Source organism: Apteryx mantelli, chromosome 1 (genome assembly GCF_036417845.1).
Source record: "Apteryx mantelli isolate bAptMan1 chromosome 1, bAptMan1.hap1, whole genome shotgun sequence".
Lineage (NCBI taxonomy): Eukaryota > Metazoa > Chordata > Aves > Apterygiformes > Apterygidae > Apteryx > Apteryx mantelli.
This window is the reverse complement of record NC_089978.1, coordinates 146,193,207-146,211,829: the sequence shown is the minus strand read 5'-3', so window position 1 is coordinate 146,211,829 and position 18,623 is coordinate 146,193,207. Positions and strand designations below refer to the sequence as shown.

General features: G+C 39.3%; 1 protein-coding gene across 1 annotated transcript in view; it reads right to left on the bottom strand.

The window, feature by feature from the left end:
- Positions 1–18,623, bottom strand: part of ITPR2 (inositol 1,4,5-trisphosphate receptor type 2) — a 271,787-nt gene that overhangs the window by 70,811 nt on the left and 182,353 nt on the right. The window contains exons 38-44 of the mRNA XM_067305912.1: positions 13,798–13,906; positions 11,970–12,157; positions 10,403–10,586; positions 9,547–9,803; positions 8,431–8,631; positions 6,259–6,369; positions 290–385 (exon numbers count right to left, since the gene is read on the bottom strand). Coding sequence (XP_067162013.1) covers positions 290–385; positions 6,259–6,369; positions 8,431–8,631; positions 9,547–9,803; positions 10,403–10,586; positions 11,970–12,157; positions 13,798–13,906 — 1,146 coding nt within the window. The remainder of the gene's footprint in view (positions 1–289; positions 386–6,258; positions 6,370–8,430; positions 8,632–9,546; positions 9,804–10,402; positions 10,587–11,969; positions 12,158–13,797; positions 13,907–18,623) is intronic.

Sequence of the window (18,623 nt, the reverse complement as noted above, 5' to 3'; positions counted from 1 at the left end):
AGCTCCTGACAAAGTATACTCAAAGACAGTCCACCAGAGTATGATAATTTAGTTAGGAAACAATTACAGAAAAGTGCTTGAAACGGGTAAAAATAATGAAGTCGTAAAGACTGAAATCATGCATGCTTGATCCTTTTAAAGTACTTTTTGTGAATTAGTACTATCCTGATACATTGTGCCACTATATGCTGCCAACACTCTTCAGCTTAGATGCAGATCATTTTAAAATGTTTTAATGCCAGATTTTTTTTCAGCCAGAAGATTTATGAATATTCAAAAGTTTTCTCACCAGTTCCCTTGGTCTCATGTTGAAAAGGATTCTTTCCGCATTCTCACTGTCATGCCTGCTTTCCATAATAGCCAGCAAAAGCTTGGAGGCATTGTTCTAGAGACACAAAGCCAAGTTAACGCAAATTTAAAATCTATTTCATGGATTAACGATCCTTGCATTTGTTTTAATTGAGATTAGGAAGACCACTTTTTTCAGCGGATAAGATTTTAAACTGCTTGCATCTTTTGTTTTACTGACATATTTAATAGTTTTTTTTCCCCATTTTAATGGCAGCATACTATAAGGCTAACTAACCATGCAAGCTATATTGGAAGGAGCATTTTAAATATTGAAAAATATTTTACTTAAATTCAGGGCTTTGTTCTATACTGTGCACCAGAAATGAGATCCCATTTGCTTTCCTTATTGCCCACCTAACAATTTTTGCCATGGCATTTTGTTAAAATAATTCTCAACAAAGGTAATTACAAAATGTATTACACAAAAGGTTTCATCATTCAGGTAGGTTTCCTTCCCCTCTTTTTTGTATAAAGTCTTATTGGTTATTATTTGAAGGCTATAAAATAAACTGTTCTCATACATTCCTGGATTTTTGTTTCGCTACCAAGTATTCCTGGGGGAATGTATAAAGATATCCTTTACTTTGTCAACTGGCTGCTTTTCAATGAGATTTCTCCCAAGGATTAAATATCATGAGCTTTAGCAGCAGTAACCCAGTAGTGCCTTAGACTTGGGGGACCTGTCTTTCTTCCAGTTAAATCGATGGTAGTGAACAGGAGAGGAAGAACGGTTTTGGAGCTTAAAGCACTGTAACAGGCCTCAGCACACACCAGGTCAATTCCTAGCTCTGCCAGAAGCTTCCTGTGTGATTCTGGGTAAGTCATCTAACTTCTCTGTAACTCAACACCTTGCTGCAAGGAAAAGTACAACAGCTAAATTTGCTCATAGCTGTCAACTGCTGAGACACCACACTCATGTTCACCTCTTCGATCTGGCTTCCCAACTACTTCCCCCAGTGACTGCTTTCCGGCAGAGCACGTTTGCTTTGACTCACGTCTCACTGCTGGGCAGCATCCCCTCCTCTGCCACCTTTTATGGACTGACCTGTTCGAATACTTGGAAGGAGAAGGCAGTCCCACAACAGGGATAGGGGCTAGTAAAACACTAAAACCCATGATACAACCTCCTTCTCGGCTGCCTGTTGCCAGACTTCAGCATTTCAAGCTGAAATTTCTCACAGTGAGGGTGTGCCTCAGATGATTAATTTGGACAATTTCAGAGGAAAAGGGTTCAGCTGTTCTTAGGACTGAGGTGGAAAAAAAGGACGTCATTTTCTGCATGTTCAAGCAACTTCTGTTTTGAGAAGCTTTTGTATCGCCAAGTTTTGATATAAGAGCTGAAAATTTGGAGGGCTAGAGGCCAAGATAACATAGGCATACACATTGTAGGCCCCAGGGAAATCCACCCAAATTTGGCCAACTCATAAGCATTTTCTAAATGATTATTTGAATACAATACTGCAGAAACTTGCTAGAGTTTCACATCTAAAAGCCCACAGACTTTCTTCTCAGTGGGCACAGAATTACAAAATCATGGTGGTTGGAAGGGACCTCCAGAGGCCTCCAGCTCTCCTTTGCCCTGCTCTTTCAGCAATCTAACTCCCTGCTCAAAGCAGGTGCAGTGAGAACAGTTTGCTCTGGGCTGTGTCCAGTTGAGTCTTGAATATCTCCAAGGAAGGAGATCCCACAACCATGCCGGGCACCTCTTCCAGTACTTGACCACCCTGATAGGAAAAAAAAGGTTATCTACTGGAATTTCCCATGTTCCAGCTTGTGCTCATTGCCTCTCATCCTTCCACTGTGCACCTTTGAGAAGAGTCTGGCTCCGTCTTCTCTGCACTACCCTTTAGGCAGCTACAGATAGCAATAAGATCTCCTTGAAGCTGTCTCTAAACCTCTCCTCATACATTGTGGGCTCCAGCCCCAACCAGCTTGATGGCCCTCAGCTGGACTGACCTCAGTATGTCAATATCTCTCCTGTACCAGAGAGCCCACACCTGGACACAGTACTCCAGATGCAGTCTCACAAGTGCCATTCAGAGGGGAATAATCACCTCCCTCAATCTGCTGGCTGAACTCTTGTAAATACAGCCTAGGACACTTTTGGCCTTTCCTGCAAGGGTGCAATGCTGATTCATGCTCAACCTCTTGTCTACCAGGACCGCCAGACTTTTTTCTACAAAGTTGCTTTTTAGCCAGTCAGTCCCTAGCCTGTACTGTTGCATGGGGTTATTTCATCTGGGATGCAAGACTCTGCATCTGCCATTTTTCAAGTTCATAAGGTTCCCATCAGAGCATTTTTCCAGCTTGTCCAGTTCCTTCTGAACAGTATGCTCCAGCACAAGGAACTGCAGATCAGTCTGCACTTGTTCTTTTATACTGCCTGCCTATACATGCAATATGGAGGAAAGCACTGCCTGCTTTAAAAGAGATTAAAGTGGGACTTGGGCAAAAGGGAGAGTGAACTGGAACAAAACTTTATTGCAAGAAAACACAAAATGGGAGCAGCTGGAGTGAGGCTAGGAAAGGACCTGAAGGCAGGGAATCAAAAAGAATTAGGAGGTATTTCAGACACCCTCACAGGGCTGATAGAAAACCCATACTCTCTTGGAGAAGCTCCTGGAGCAGCACCTGGAGGCTAGGCAAGACACACACAGGTAATTCCAATATTACTGGGTGGGCAACTAAATTGAGTCCAGAGTATCTCATGAGGAGATGGAATAGGAAACAACTGGAAGTAAAAATCAGAAAAAGGTGTGGAAATGAGAAAAAGAAATCAGAATGCATGAAGAGAACTCAAAACAACTGTATTAAGAGAGCTGTATAGATAACTGGAGGAGTGTAGCATTAGAAATCAGCAGGGAAAAGAAGGGGAAGGCGGAAGGGGGATGGATGGCCGGAATGAGGATTCATACATGACAGGGGAACTGAGACTTTCTGGAGAGGAGATTGGGCATGGAGTGAGAAGACAGGAAAGATGTGACTGCACTTGCCTACACAAGAAGAATGAGATAAGGACAAATAAAAAGGGATAAGGAAGAGATCAGACTGGGACTGGCTGGAGGAGAAGGGGCCAGCATTATGATGATTAGAAACTTCTATATGATTTTTTCCATACCGTCCCCTCTCCCGCTCTGGAATCAAATCAGGATTGTGCATTAGGGAAAGAAAAAATCTAGGCAGACCCTTTGCCTTGCAATCTAAGTTGCAAAGGTTGAACACGAACAGTGAATGAGGCAGGAGATCCGGGCGAGAGAAAGGATGGCATTTTGATTAACACTACAAACAGGGTCCTGCTCTGAAGAACTGGATTCTTCTTTTTCTGCTCAAGAGTTTCCTTGCAATGATGAACAAGGCAGTCACGATAGCACTTGGAGAATCTCAAAATGAGAAGGGAAGGGGACAAGACAGGCTGCCAGGTAGCTTGTGAAGGATGGGGAGAAAACACTAGAAGAAGGCTCCAGTCTACTCACTCGTGGGTGAGGAGGAATTTGAAACCATTCCCAGTGCAGACTACCCTGGGGACGGAGAGAAACCTGCTACAGCTCCCAGGAAGTGAGGAAATGTAGAGGGTTGGCAGGACTTTCTTTTGTGAACAGCCAGCTTCTTGCTACTGGCTCAGAAAAAGTGGCATGCCGTGGCCTAGAATTTCAGCCAACTGTCAGACTCCCATTTTTTGGCCCCAGAAAGGGAAGTTTCGGACTCTTAAGCCACTTTCTCCTTCCCCCTCACTATCCCTCTGATCACTTACACCTGACTTCGAAGTGCTCATTTAATTACTTGCTCCTCATTTTCTGGATGCTTTGAAATTCTGGGATATGATTCTACTCCTAAAGAGGAAAAGAGGACCATTAACTATGAAGATACAGTTCTTCAAACACATTAGTATTGTGAAAAATCAGTTCCCAGGTGTTACAAAATGGATACCCTCAAGTAATTTTGCCCTTCATTTCTCTTTGCCTGGGTTCCCATATCAACTCATAAGAGCTTGGGCAAAACAAATTCATGTTGCTTGTGAAGCAACTAGATACAGCAGAGTAGGGCTTCATATGAAAAGCTGACAAAGACATTCATAATTTGCCTCCCCACTCTTTTCTAGAGAGTTACATGAGCTACTAGATTGACAACGTCTCCTCATCCTGCCACTGTGCACACACCAGATCTTGAGGTCATACTATGTGCCAGGGCTTGAATACCACCCAGAAAGGAAGGTTGGGGTTCACACTCAAAACAACAAAGGGCAGAACAGAACATCAGCCATTACTCATTCAGTGAACACTGTCTATCCTGCTCGTCAAATGATTCAGGAGTCCAGTGGAAAATACAATCCATGAAGATGTAATTAAATACCACATCACAAAGCATGTGCAAAACAAGCCAAATTAAGATGGCATGGGAAAATATAACTCTGCATTGCTTAGCTTTGCGGGGGGATGACTCTGACATATAATGTTCCCTGAAAACAGTGTCTGTGCTTGTATGTGTGTGTATAACTGTGTGGGCCTACACACTTTACATTTTGCATTTTCAGTGCAAGATTTAGTGTGTTTACAACTTCAGAATTGCCTAAGAACAATGACAGATTGACAATGTTAAACATTACCTGGTAAACTCAGTGCCATATTATCTGGATGTGTTGTCATTCACAATAAAGACCAGTAACTTAGTAACGTGGATCTAATTCTTGAAATCAGAATGAGGCCCACAGTCTGAACCTTTGCTATCATTTACTAAAACTTTTGCTATTTTAATAACATCAATGCATATAAAGTCTCCCGCAAACTGGGCGAAACTGGTCCTTGTAGTAACATCAATAAGCTCTATTCTTGGGTATTGCATAGAAAAGTTATTTTACATCCATCTGCTAGCTACATGATATGGCAAACCAAAATGGCATTGTAATGAATGTAGCTAGATCTTCATAGGGACTGGAATTTGAACTTCAAAAGAACTATCTGCATGTTCAAAGTTAACTGTCTGCTTAAATGTTTTGCTTGAGGGGGGCCTGAATTAAATTGCCACTCAAAAATGTAATTACAGTTATTAAAATCATGTTTAAAACACTGTTGATACAATGTTTCAATGTACATGATATATAGCTGTATTAATTATTTTATTAGACATCCATAATGTTGCCAGTATGATGCAATGCAGCTACCACAAAGTATGTGCTGTTTTGGGGGAGGAAACAGACCATCTGCAGTGGAAATGCTTCATTCTGAAGACAAGAAAAAGCAAAAACCAAGGCTCCTTCTGGACAAGTTCTACCCTACTTGACACCCAGTACAGCTGCAAGGCTCCCCTCTGCATGCAATGGCATGCAGGTCGGGGAAACTTATCTAGGAGCCTACCCTTCTCTCTAGAGAATACAAAACAAAACACAAGCCTTCCCCCACTACACTTCCTCCCCCACAATACAGACAGAGGACACTTGAGGAAGGAAATAAAATACAATTTACCTTTACCTTGTTTTTAGCTTTATTTGACATTTTAACTGCAGGTCATCTGATATATTATTCTTTATCCACAACCTCTCCTTCTCAAGCCATTTTCTAGAGTGCACTATATAGAGAGAATGCCTGACTTGTTACATTGCCTGAACAGTGTAGCCGTTTATCAATCCAGTGAGATTTTATGCCCAGAATATAGAGGCTTCATGCTAGATATATAGTATCTGTTTGATAGGATTCTTAAAAAAAGCTGAGGGCAATGCTCCCAGGCACAACAGTGGGTCAAATGGCCTGTGGCAAAGGGCCTGATGTTGATTCAGAAGCTGAGCTGAATTCTTTTGCAACATTTGTTTTCCAAGACTGCTGAGTATATTATGCTATGGTAAGATTAAGTAAAGGTCAGGTTGCCTAGAGCTCCTACTTAAATTTAAATTAAAAAAATATACATTTACTGTACCTTTAGCTGAAGCACCAAGTCCATGCAGTATTTGCCAAGAGGGTTTATGTCATTCAGGATGAGTGCAATTATAATATCAATCCCATTAGACTCATGAGTGGCTATGCAGGTCTACAAAATGGGATAAAAGAGGGAGGTCAGGAGAGCAGGAGGGAGAGTGTGAAAAAGAGAGAGGGAGAGAGAGAGGGAGAGGGGGGGAGAGAGAGAGAGAGAGAGAGACATGTTAGCAAATTTCCAAAACAAGGCTCTGATCTTGAACGATCGTGTGATAGCATCAAACCTCCCAGCCAAATCACAGCAGCCTGAAAACATGCCACAGGAGCATGAGTCTATACTACACAAGGGTGAGGCTTGTGTAGCATAGAGCTAACCCCAACACTGCTAATAGTGAAGTACACAACTAGAGGAAAAGCAGTGCAAGCTAAAATATCCTCACCATGACCCATGTAGGATTTGGAACCAACTGGTGCAAGTCAGAGGGAGCAGCGCATAAGGGCGCTGCCAGATCCAGGGACTGAAAAGGTCCCTTTCAGCAACTTCTCTAATCCCTTGAGCTCTATTCTGTGGTCAATATAGTTGGACCACTGTTTTCCACTTACACATATATGAAAAAGACACACTTGAATGAAAGCACAACAAAGTTTGCACACTTAAACTCTTAATTTGCACTCAGAAATCAGCATTAATATGGCTACGTTATAACATGATTTGTCTGTAAATATTAGTTTTCTACATGCATTTATGTACGCACAGACTTCTCTGGATAGAGAATTCAAAACTGTTAACTATTACCAACAGTACTTCCCAAATGCTTTTACAGCTGGAGCTCTGGACCTTCTAAACCATAAAAAAAAGTGTCAGCTGAATAAACCTGTGATAATTTTTTCTAATAAGTTTATAAGACAATAGGAAAGAAAAAGTTTTCCAGAAAGATAGAGAAAGGGGAAAAAAAAGATGAAAATGAAGGCATGGAGGATTTGCCTCTGAAATACACTAAATCAGATTTGCAGTTGGTGTAAATGAGCATAACTCCAATCCTTAGTGACTTCCCAGCAGATCTAAGTAATTAAATCTAAGTAATCATTTCCTTCCATTACCACTGTTCTTCTGTAAAGTTAGAGAACAAGTTATCTTGCAAAAATAGGGTTTTTTCCATCTCCACCCTGTAATTATCTTTTTTTTTTTTTTTTTTTTACAAATGATTTTCCCCATTCATTAGCAGACTGAGCATGACTATTTAAGATTCAGTCTACTACAGGATTTTTGTTTGTTTGCTTCTGAAGTATTTTAATAAGGTGGTTAATTAACAGAAATGGCAATAGAAGCACTTTGCACTTTATTTGTGGGTCTTAATGAAGTAACTTTAATACTTCATGTATTTCTTCAGCTATTTCTATTATTAAGAATAGATTGTTTCCTTGTAATTTTGCCCACTACAATTTTCCCAATGCTAATCCAGAGTGAACATTCTGAAATTTCATCCATTGTGACAACTTTACTGTAGTTTTCTTCAAATCAAGAATAGTAGTATGCAACTAGTTTCTTTATCCTTCTATACTGCTTCAGCATGGCATTAAAGATGCACCTACCAAAAGCCACAATTATACGCTTTTAGAAGCCTGCATCAAGCAAGGCACAGAAACATATATTTGATTAGAAGCACAGTCTGTAGTCTCATTCATTTCATTACTGGTATCATAATTAAAGATGCTGAAGGTAGTACAGTAGGACAGCTAGTTAAGCTTTGTGGCATTTATATGAACTAAGGAAAGTACATGTTAGTGACTTGTATAAAGACCACCAAAGGCAAGAGGCATGAAAAAGGAGAGAGCAAGACTGTGTTTGCAAAGTACTTCCATAATTGTGACTAGAAATCCAGAGTGTCACAAATTAAAGGCTTAAACCACGACCCACTGAATTCAGACATAAGACTCTCTCCAAAAGGACCAGAAAGCCTGTACTTAAGCTGACATGTACTACAGAAAGAGTCAAGTTTGAGTTTTGACTTAAAAGGATTTCTCAGGCCTTATGAAGGCTCAAAATGTGCTGAGTTTAGTCACAGCAATTACAAGATAGTTTATGTTATTAACAACGTGAAAGGGTTTATGATGTCCACATACAGACGATAAGCCCAGGGAGATTCTTCTGGTTCCCAGGTTATTTGAGCCCTACCTGATTTTCATGGCATGGACCTTGGCAATATTCAGTCAAGCTTTCCAGAGTCTGGTTCACAAGAGCCACATTCCTCTCGTTGATGTAAAGTCCCAACAAGCCCAGTCCACCTGTTGTACTTCCACAGATACAGTCCAAAAATTGAAGGGTCTCACAAACAAGGTTGTAATTTGTTTTGTTGTTCTGATGTCTTAAAAAATTCTGGTGGATGGGGAAAAAGAATGCAAAAAAACGTGAGTTAAAGTCAAATACAGAGTCTTTTTCATGAATATATTAATGTACAATTTACAACCACATGATCACTTAGGTAGTGAAACACACTACACTGTAGAAAATATATGCCAGTGCAGCAGTTGAGAACTACTATCTAATTAAATCAGTAGAGGGAAGAGAGCTTACACGTGTGAACTTTGCAAACATCTGCACTGGCCTCAGATGTCCTCTGTATGTCCTGCATATGTGCCCCCATCCATCTTTTGGTACCGACTCTTCTCTTGGGAGTTACTTTCCTCCCAGGTGAGCAGGTACAATGGCACATCATGACTAGTCCTTTGCTGTGGCACTATCTTAGCTCAAACCACTCCCCACACTGGTTTAAGGGAGGCTGCTAGACACTGCACTGAGGCACATCTGCAGAAAATTCATTTTGGAAAGGCTGCTACGTGAGCAGTAATTTCTACCAGAGGAACTGACAGCAGGGACACATGCAGCATTTTAAAGCCTTCAGTCATAACACCTAGGGAAAAGAGCAGTACCCTAACTTTGTCCAGAAACTTTCTGTGGTCTTCAAGGCTATGGTAAGCGATCCAGCATTTGTGCTCAGAAACAGTACTAACAGTAATATTTAGAAACTTCTCAATTATCTGTGGCTATGCTGCAGTTCCGAGGCAGTTCTGAGGAAATAAATATGAGCTCAAACAGAGCATGAAAATGGTCCTGGAAAAGGACTATTATATCCTTTGGGCCAAAAGAAGAACGGTATTTTAGACACCCCAATTCCGTAATGGGAACCAGACAGGGGCATGTTTTTCTTCTCTCATGAAGTTCAGGCAATATGGGGCTCATGTCATACTCCTTTGGCAGGATTATTTTGAGCTCAGCTGAGTAACACTCTACCTGGAGCTCTCGGTTGTGGTTCTCGCATAGCAACTGAAGAAATCTCAATATTGGCTGCATGATTGCGATAGCAGGGCTCATTATCGCTTCTTCTGTGGACTTCTCTTCTGCATTTGCAGCATCTGTTCCTGAGCCCATAAGATCTATTTCTGGGTCCATTTCTCTCCTGTACACGGAGTAAGCCTTGGACGTTGCAGAAGATGCTTCTGTTAACTGTCCTTTCATACCCTCTTTCAGATGCAGCGTTGAATCCTTTACTGAAAATAAAGATAATTTTCCTTCATTTTTCAAAATGTTTCTCCTTGTTTGATTAAACAATAAGAAAACAATAATAATGAATGCAACTTTTTCTTTTTTGGTGCCTAGCTTTTCAAAGACCTCTAGGCAACTTACAAAGAATATCAAGGCAACATTCATGCAGGGATAGCATGTTCTGAATAAACCACAAACCAAACTGAAGCAGACCATTAAAACAAAAAGCCCTACTATTTCTCTTCCATATACAATAAATGATGAGAACAATGGGAGGACTGCAGGGTGGGAAATCAGTTCCTGTTCTTGCTCTTGTGAAATAGCCCCATTAGCAGCAGCCTTTACTTCTGCTTCTCTAAAAATATGGGGCTGTATCTTCTACTGGTGTAAACCAGCATAGCTTCACTGACTTCATCAAAGCTACTCTGATGTAAACATCTTAAGATATGGCCTATAATTTAGAGAAGAACAGGCAATTGATGCAAATTAGACATAATTAATAATAAAACTTATTGATCAATGCCGCATAGTATCAGTGGTGCAGTACATTCAGTTTGTCTACAATGCGTTTCCTCTTCTCTCTTTTAGAGGGGTGCCTCCTTACCTCTCTTTTTGGGAACAGAAACAGTTAGGTCACTATCATCATCTTTCTTTTTGCTCCCCAAATCAATGGTGTTAACTGTCACTGTTGATCGTATCTCCTGCTGAGCAACCTTCATATGGTCATACAGGACTTTAAAGAATTTTTCTGACTTTTTTTGTTCCTTCAATTGCTGGTAAGTCGAATACTGCAAGAAAAAATACTCTTTAGATATCTGTGTTCTAAGGAAGAAGAAATACAGAAATAACTATTTCTGTGAAACAAGTAATTACTACATTCACACAAAACAAATGATAGCCACTGCCTGACCAGTTCTTTCACAACATGATATACAAGGCTGGTAACAAAGATTGATAACAACATTTTAAAATGTGGGGGAAATGATGAAAATCAGTGATTTTTTTAGCAACACTATTTGCAGTCTTTAAGATATTACAATATTATGCTTTGAAGTTAAATTATTTTGTGACACTCTCCATTTATCTAGGCATTCTAGAACTATAATAGTCCATCTATGAATAATTGTGAAAATGTTGTGAAAACAACAACAAGAAGCAAAAAAATTCTATATATATATGTAATATTATAGTTTAGATTATAATGCATTCTTTGTGCTTTACAAACACATAAATAGAATTAATATCTTTGGTGACCTAGTATTACTGTCAAGCAGGCTGAGTAACATTTTCTTCAGTTTACAAACGCTGTCTTACAAGTAAAGGCCTTTTAAGGCCCCCAACAACTAATTTTAGAAAGCTGCAACAAAATCTCACTTCTTTTACATTTTCTTGATCAAATGTTATTTCTCAAATGTACAGTAAATTTAAAATGGACAAATTCTAAGGGTGACAGATTGTATTATCTCTTTTACAGAAGAAAAATAAAGGATGGGATTCCTCTCACTTAACTTTTATAGTCTAGAAATGAGGCACAAGTTGGTTATCTAGGCTCCCTTCACAGGCAATGATGAGATACGGGGACCTGCAGGGAGTGATTTATACTCTGTCTCCTCTCTTATGATATTTCTGCTGACCATAAAGTAAGAATAAACAACCACCTTATTTGGCTAAAGGAAGGTAAGAGGAATATCATTCATAAAAACTAGAATCCTCAGTTTAAAACAGTTATACCATTCTGTAACTATAGAATGGGCTATCAGTCTTCTCAAACAGGCAGTTTCTCTCTCTGGAGATTTTGACAAATCTCCCTAAACTTCTTCCAGAAAATAACTCACTTTTTCTGCCATTATAAACTTGAGGATGCTGCAGCTTTTAAATTTACAAAAAGAAACATGAAATAACTGGAGATAATATTGGTACGGCAAATAACAGCTTTAAAAAAGTACTGTACTACATAGAAAGGGACAGTTGAAAAGTGTTTTCTTCTATTGAAGAGTCTACAGTATGAGATACTGCATGATAACAAGGCATATTTACATTTGTATTATAGTGATACACTGTTTGATAGGAGAAAGTTTTCACAGAACTCACTGCAAAAAAGTTCTTTCCATTTGTCTCCAGACTACATGCATCTGAAAAGCAATATGTGAATAAGTGAATGAAATAAATACCTGTGTTTGTGTATTTCCACCTTCAAGCAATGCAATACCAAGCAAAATGCCTTCTGAGAAGATTCTGTCATTTTTGGTGTTTACTATAACATCTATGACTAGTTCTGATGCCCCTTCTTTATCCAGAAGGCACTGAATATCAAACATGGATACCCCGGATTTATCTGAGTCTTGTCCTGAAAATCCACCTGCAAATTAGACAAATAAATACCATTCATGTTTGATTTACACAGGTAATATATGTATATAAAAATGAAGACATTAATAATCTGTCTTATGCGCACAGATGCTACGTAATGAATTTAATCTTGAAATTTTGAGGAAAAATTCTCCTAGATACAAATGAGATCTTTGCATGAAACTGCAATGCTGGGCTCTGACAATAAGAAATAAAACAAAAACATAAACCATTGTTCTATTGTGATATTTGAACAATAATGATTATTTAAATTACAGTGGCTTGTCCACAGAACAGCTTTCAATTCCACTGTTGCATAGGCTGAGATACGATACCACTTTTGAAGAAATTGGATACATTTGTCTTGCATCTTTATACTTTGTAGAAATGGAGTGAAAGATCTGGTTATGGGTATGACTTCTAACTAAATGCTTTTGCCAATACAATTCCCAGTTTATTAATATCAGGATGATGTTCTTTAAGAACAGAGACTTGAGTTAGTCTAAATTAATGAAGGTGTGATTTTAAGAGAATTTGTAAAACTGTAGTAAATCATCAATTGACCATATTTTATTATTCCAGATTATCATCTTTCCTGCTATAATTACTTTTAAACTACTTCATGATGAAAAGTACGGTATTGCTTTAATCAAAGCAGTACTGTCAAAACGTTTCAAATTTTTTGCATAAGGAAGCCATATACATAAACACTTTATATAAAGGTAAGTAAGCAATAGTAAATCTTTACTCTTCTGTTTGCTTGGAAGCAAAATTTGATGTACAGGATATTCAGACTGTAAATATTTCCAAAGTGTCAACACTGAAACAGCCAAGAGGAACAGTCGCACAACATCTGGAAATGCCCACAAATTTGGGTAGGCCTTCAATATATGCTGAAAAAGGCAAGCTATATTGTGACTTGGCTCTATACCCATTTTTTTCCTCATTCCTTACTACACACATTATTTTGTGGTTTTTAGAGATGTCTCTACAATAATTTCCCATGGCTTCTGTAACAGAATCATAGAAAAATTTTGGTTATAAGGGACCTCTAGAGATCATCTAGTCAAACTTCCCGCTCACAGTGGATCTAACTTCAAAGCTAGCTAAAGTAGGTTGCTCAGTCTTGTCCAATAAAGTTTTGAATAACTCCAAGAATGGACATTCCACAGCCTGTCCAGGAAATCTGTTTCAGTGCTTTGCCACTCTCATTGCAAAAGGTTTTCCTTGTATCTACTTTTTTTTTTTTTTTTTTTTTTACATACATCAATAAAGGAACCGGAATCTCAAAAAGCCGGTTTCCAGAAACAGCAACACCTTTGTTGAGAAGTTCTATGCTTTGCTGAATTTCCAGAGGTGGATTTACTGGCAAATTAAAATTGTTTACCAGTTTCAACTGAACCAAATCATTAATCTGAGAGGTTGCAGGGGGGAGGTCCCTACTTTGGTGCTGCTGCACGCACAACAGCCATCTGAGACAGGTGCATGCAACTTAAAAAAAAGGAAAAGTCTGATACTACTTCTCTTCTACTAAGCTACAAAACTTGTTTGATTTATTCACCAACTAAATCTCTTGAGCACTTCCGATGTGCCTGTTACAAAAATGGTGATGCTTATTTTGTTTTTCTTAAATGATCTTTGTTTATTTACCTCCCACTTGTGCAGTTTTGCTGTAGCTACCAGTCAGAGGCCCATTCATACCACTTCCATAGTCTCCTTTGAAGTAGCGATACAGGAGTATTTTCCTTAAAGTGTTGCCCTTTAGGAGAAAGATAAGAATAGTAGAAGAAATTACAGTAGTGGCCAATTTCCTTCTTTTTAAAAGCAAGCTGTTTAACATAGATACATAATTTATTAGCTTTTTCTGCTATAATTAGTAAGTATACAAATAGTAAAGTTGTCCAGAAAACAAACATCTAATAGTCTTATCTAACAAATCTCATGGGAAGAATTCTAAAATACTGTTCTATAAACTTACTTTAAAGTTTATTTTAAACTTATTGATTATAAATCAACTACTTCTACCTCAATAATTTTTACTGGCTATCTGTAAGGCGCATACTTTGCAACAAGTTCCACAAAGAACAAATTTTCACAGTCTGCGTGCCTGTGCCCTACCCACCCATGGTGGTACTTTCTTCCTATCTCCCGTGGTTGAGAAGTATCGCTCTGTGTGCTCTGATCTCATATAATCCAGCTGATCATCTGAAAGAAGTCACATCACATGAAATATTAAAACAGAGATATGACATTTGATAGAACAGCTTAAAAAGCATTCTGTTTCTCCTTGTTCCTCTACTTCCAAAACCACAACCAATCAAAACTGCATGCAGCTCTCTGAAGATCTTCCCTTTCATTCTGCATATTTTCTGCAACACAACACACACTGAATTAAGAGTGGGGGGTACTAATTATTTGGCATTTTTATCTTGCCTTCAGTCTCCTGGAAACACTAGCAGTCAACACTCAGCTTTACAGAGGCAGTAAGAGACACAACAATTGCAGGTGTAATTGTAATCTAAGATTTTATAGAGAAAAAAGTAAGGCAAGCTCTCTGATGACTACCATTGAAACAGAAAAACTGTTCATTTCAACAGGGAATAAAATGAAATTTCTTCTTCCTTACTTTACTTGCTTACTGATATTAATGAAAACCAGTTCTTAAAAATATGTGCACCACAAGCATTCTCAGTTCTTACCAGCTTATCAGTGCCTGCACGTTAGTGCAGAGGTCAGCTTTACAATAGATACATCCCTGTGACCACCACAGTCACCAGTGGGGAAGCAATTCCCAGAAATACCTCAAGAAGAGCTACCCACATTCAAACTTCTCCGTTATCTTAGCAGTATTTCGCACAGCAACCACAGGTTGCAGTGGGACTTCACTGCTTCACATACCTCAGGAACAACAGGCTTCTCAGCCTCAAACAAGTACCAGAATGCAATAGTCTGTATAGGTAGTCAGTCAACACAAAACAGTCATTCCTTCCTAGTTCTTGTATTTTGATGTTTTCATTCAGTAACAGTCTATATAGAGTTTCCTCAATCAGCCAAGAACACTGTAAGACCTATAGTAAAATATCGAAAGCCATAAATGCAATGGCTGCAAGAGAAATAAAAAGCATTACTGCTGTTCTACCTGTCTGTAGTGCCAGGGAATTTATTAGGCGAAATTCCCAGGTAAGCTTAAGCAGCCAGCTGTGCTCTACACTACAGAGGAAGACAAACCCCAAAGTCCCTGAGAACATCAGATGGAGAAAGAATCCTTCTCAGACTAGTCTGATGATGGGTTTTAGCCCTCCATGCATGGACAAGACACACTAGCCAAGCTCACAAGAGATTCAAGACCACAAAGAGTGCCAACTCCCCTTGCTCAAGATCCTATCTGTAGTTCTGACCAATCTTCAGTGCCTTAGAGGAAAGAGAACTTCATTTTCCTCATCTCCTAAAGAAACCAAAGGTATTACTGAGGAGGAGTAAGTTCCCACCAGAACTGTGAAACATGGGCTAAGAACAATGATAAAGCCTCTTTTCAAACTCCCTTGGGCATATAAATAAATTTGATACTCAAGGTTTCATATCACAGAATCACATCACACAAGCAGGGTCACAGGGCAGAAATCCTTTGTAGCACCAGACTAGGAGCTGGGCCAGAATGGACAGTGCACTGAGACACTTTTAGTAAGAAAGGCGGGCATTTGCCATACCACTTGATTAACCACCCAGCTTGAGGCAACATCCTAGATCAGCAGCCTGTGCAGTCTGTTGATGACTCACAGAACACCATGGTAAATTATATAAAAAGTCACAGTGCAGTCATGGGAAGAAACACCAAAAGCCATTTATATGTAGTTAAAAACAATATCCATGGGTCACAAGTTTTATTGCTCAGTCAAAACAGCCTTTATTTTATCATGAAGAATGTTTAAGCTCAAGAAATAGCATTTGTCTAATATCATGAATGACTTAGCACTTTGGTCCTGTTGTCTGGAAGGGACCTCCTCAGACCTTTTCTCCTGCCTCATCACCTTCCAAGACACCAGGAAGGGCAGTGATATGAGGATACTTCTCAGGTCGGCGAGGACCGGCTAAGGTCCTTAGATGGCTAAGGAGGCGTCTTGCTCAACCCATACTAGAGCTAAGTTCCAGACTTTGCTTCTTGCCCTAACCAGCAAGCCTTAATTATTAGGATTCCTGCTCTGTCTCACCCCCTCCCTCTCAACCTCCCACGAATTCAGACAGCACTTACAGTCCTCAGAAGCCAAAGCATCAAAAGTCAAGGACATTGTGTATGAAAAGTGGGAATGCTGAGGAATTTCTGCTTGTCTGACAGCTGTGTCAAAAATGTAGCCTCAGACTTGGCCCATATGTCTGCAGGTTTGGTATCTCCAGCCCCTTCACGATGACTTTGGACAGCCATATGATTTCCCTAGGTCACTTAGCTTCTTGTGAAATTAGCTGCCACTACAAAGACTGGAAATTGCTTCTCTGCAGCCCAGCCAATATTAACTAGACTGAGGAATGCAGAGATGCTTGCGCAAGGCTTCAGGAATGCCTCAGCCCCCAGTGCACAACTGTGTGAGGCAACATGGTAGAAAATGCTGGGAAGACCCTGTTCCCAGAAAGGATCCAGCTGATCCTGCTTGCAGAGGTCACTGCATAGGCTTTTATGGGCATGCCAAAAAATATCATTCAAGAACAACCCCATCATGTGGACGTGGCAAACTGCTGTCAGGGCAAGTGAGACAGTCGTGCCATTGATGTTCTTGTAAGCTGTTTCCTTACTTACTACAGCCGCAAAATTAGTACTGCCCGAAAGCAAATAATCCCAGCAGCAGTCTGAATAAGCAGTTTGCAACAACTATTACTGACACTCATAATACTGGAGCAGAGGCCAAAAATAAAAGCACACTAGGCAGTACGGTGATATCTTCCCTTGACTATTTCTTTACGCAGCAGAAGTCCCAACCTTCCATGCTGAATCTCTCCCCTGCTGACTACAATGAACTTTCTTTTATAGCTCTTATTAGGGTATGGAAGTGGTATGTAAACATCACTCAGCTGACTGCAATCCTTCTATAATGGCTAGAACAGAGTATAGCTTTGAAAAAACACAATGAAACATAACAGTCTTATTGTTATCCATGAATACCACTGTATTGTCTCTAACAAAAGCTAGGATAAAGGCTGAGAACACAAGAAAGCAACAACAGGTTATTGTTGTTGCAGTTTTAAATAGTCAGGGACTGACAGACAACAGTTTCCAATAGGGAAAAATTATTTCAATAGGAACACGTAGACACAACAAATTATGTTTTTCTCAGTCCGTATTTCATTACACTAATTGGTCTTTTAACTTGATTTAAATGCCTTAATAGAATGGTTGATTCCCTTTCCTTCTTTGAGACTGCAAAACGCTGGCTCCACATAAGGTTGGGGTATTCCATACTGGGAAACAACAGCTCAGAGAGGCATGTAACGTTTACCATGGATACCTGCCTCAGCACGTGCTCACTGTATAACAGTGCCAAATGTATTTGTCCTGTCTTATGTAACTTTGTGCACATTAAAACAAAATTGCATGATATTCAATAGTCTATGATGTTCAGAAGATCTGGTAATCATCTCTTCCGCTTCTCACTTACATTAAAACTTTGAGGTAGAAATGTTCAAATTATCAGTGATAACTCATAAAAGGCAGCCACATCCCATAAATATTTCTGTCATACAGTAGATGATGTACTAAACTTGTACAATTAAATACTTTATATTCCAAAGTAATCCAGGAGGATGCATGCAAGCTAGGCATTTTAAATCTTCAGATTTGTATACCTTGCAGCCAAGCATTATAGAGGAGCTGGCTGGGATCTCAGGGCTGCTAATGTAGATTTTCAGTAGGTTTGGAATAGAAACAAAATCCCAGAGAACTGGAAGAAATCTAATGTGCAATGACATTCTTTAAAAAGTACACAGGATGACCTAGGTAAGTATAAGCTGTGAGCTTGATATCAATTCTGGGCAAAATAAAGGAATGTCTGGTTTTGAGCTCCATTAAAATACAATTAAAGGAGGCTAATATAAACAATGACAGCTATAATACTGGCATCATATCATCATAATGGCCTCAGTACGAGATTAAGAAGACTAGACCATCTCATACTTCAGATGCTATCTTCTCTGTTTCTGTTGCTGATGAAAATATCACTCTGATTGGTAAAGTCCAATAAAATGGTGTGACACATTCCTAGAAGGCAAAATTTTTGATAGAGAAACTACAGTGCTATAACCCAACAATGATAATTATTAAAGGGATTAAAAGCTAAGTAACTGACAGCATTCAACATGCAACTTCAAGTAAGAATCATAAATGAGTGCATGTGCTTCTAATGGACAACCACAGGGAATAGTTCTTATTTTTTTCAAAGAAGTGGAAGAACACAGGAAATAATTATTAATAGCATTTACAAAAGACACAA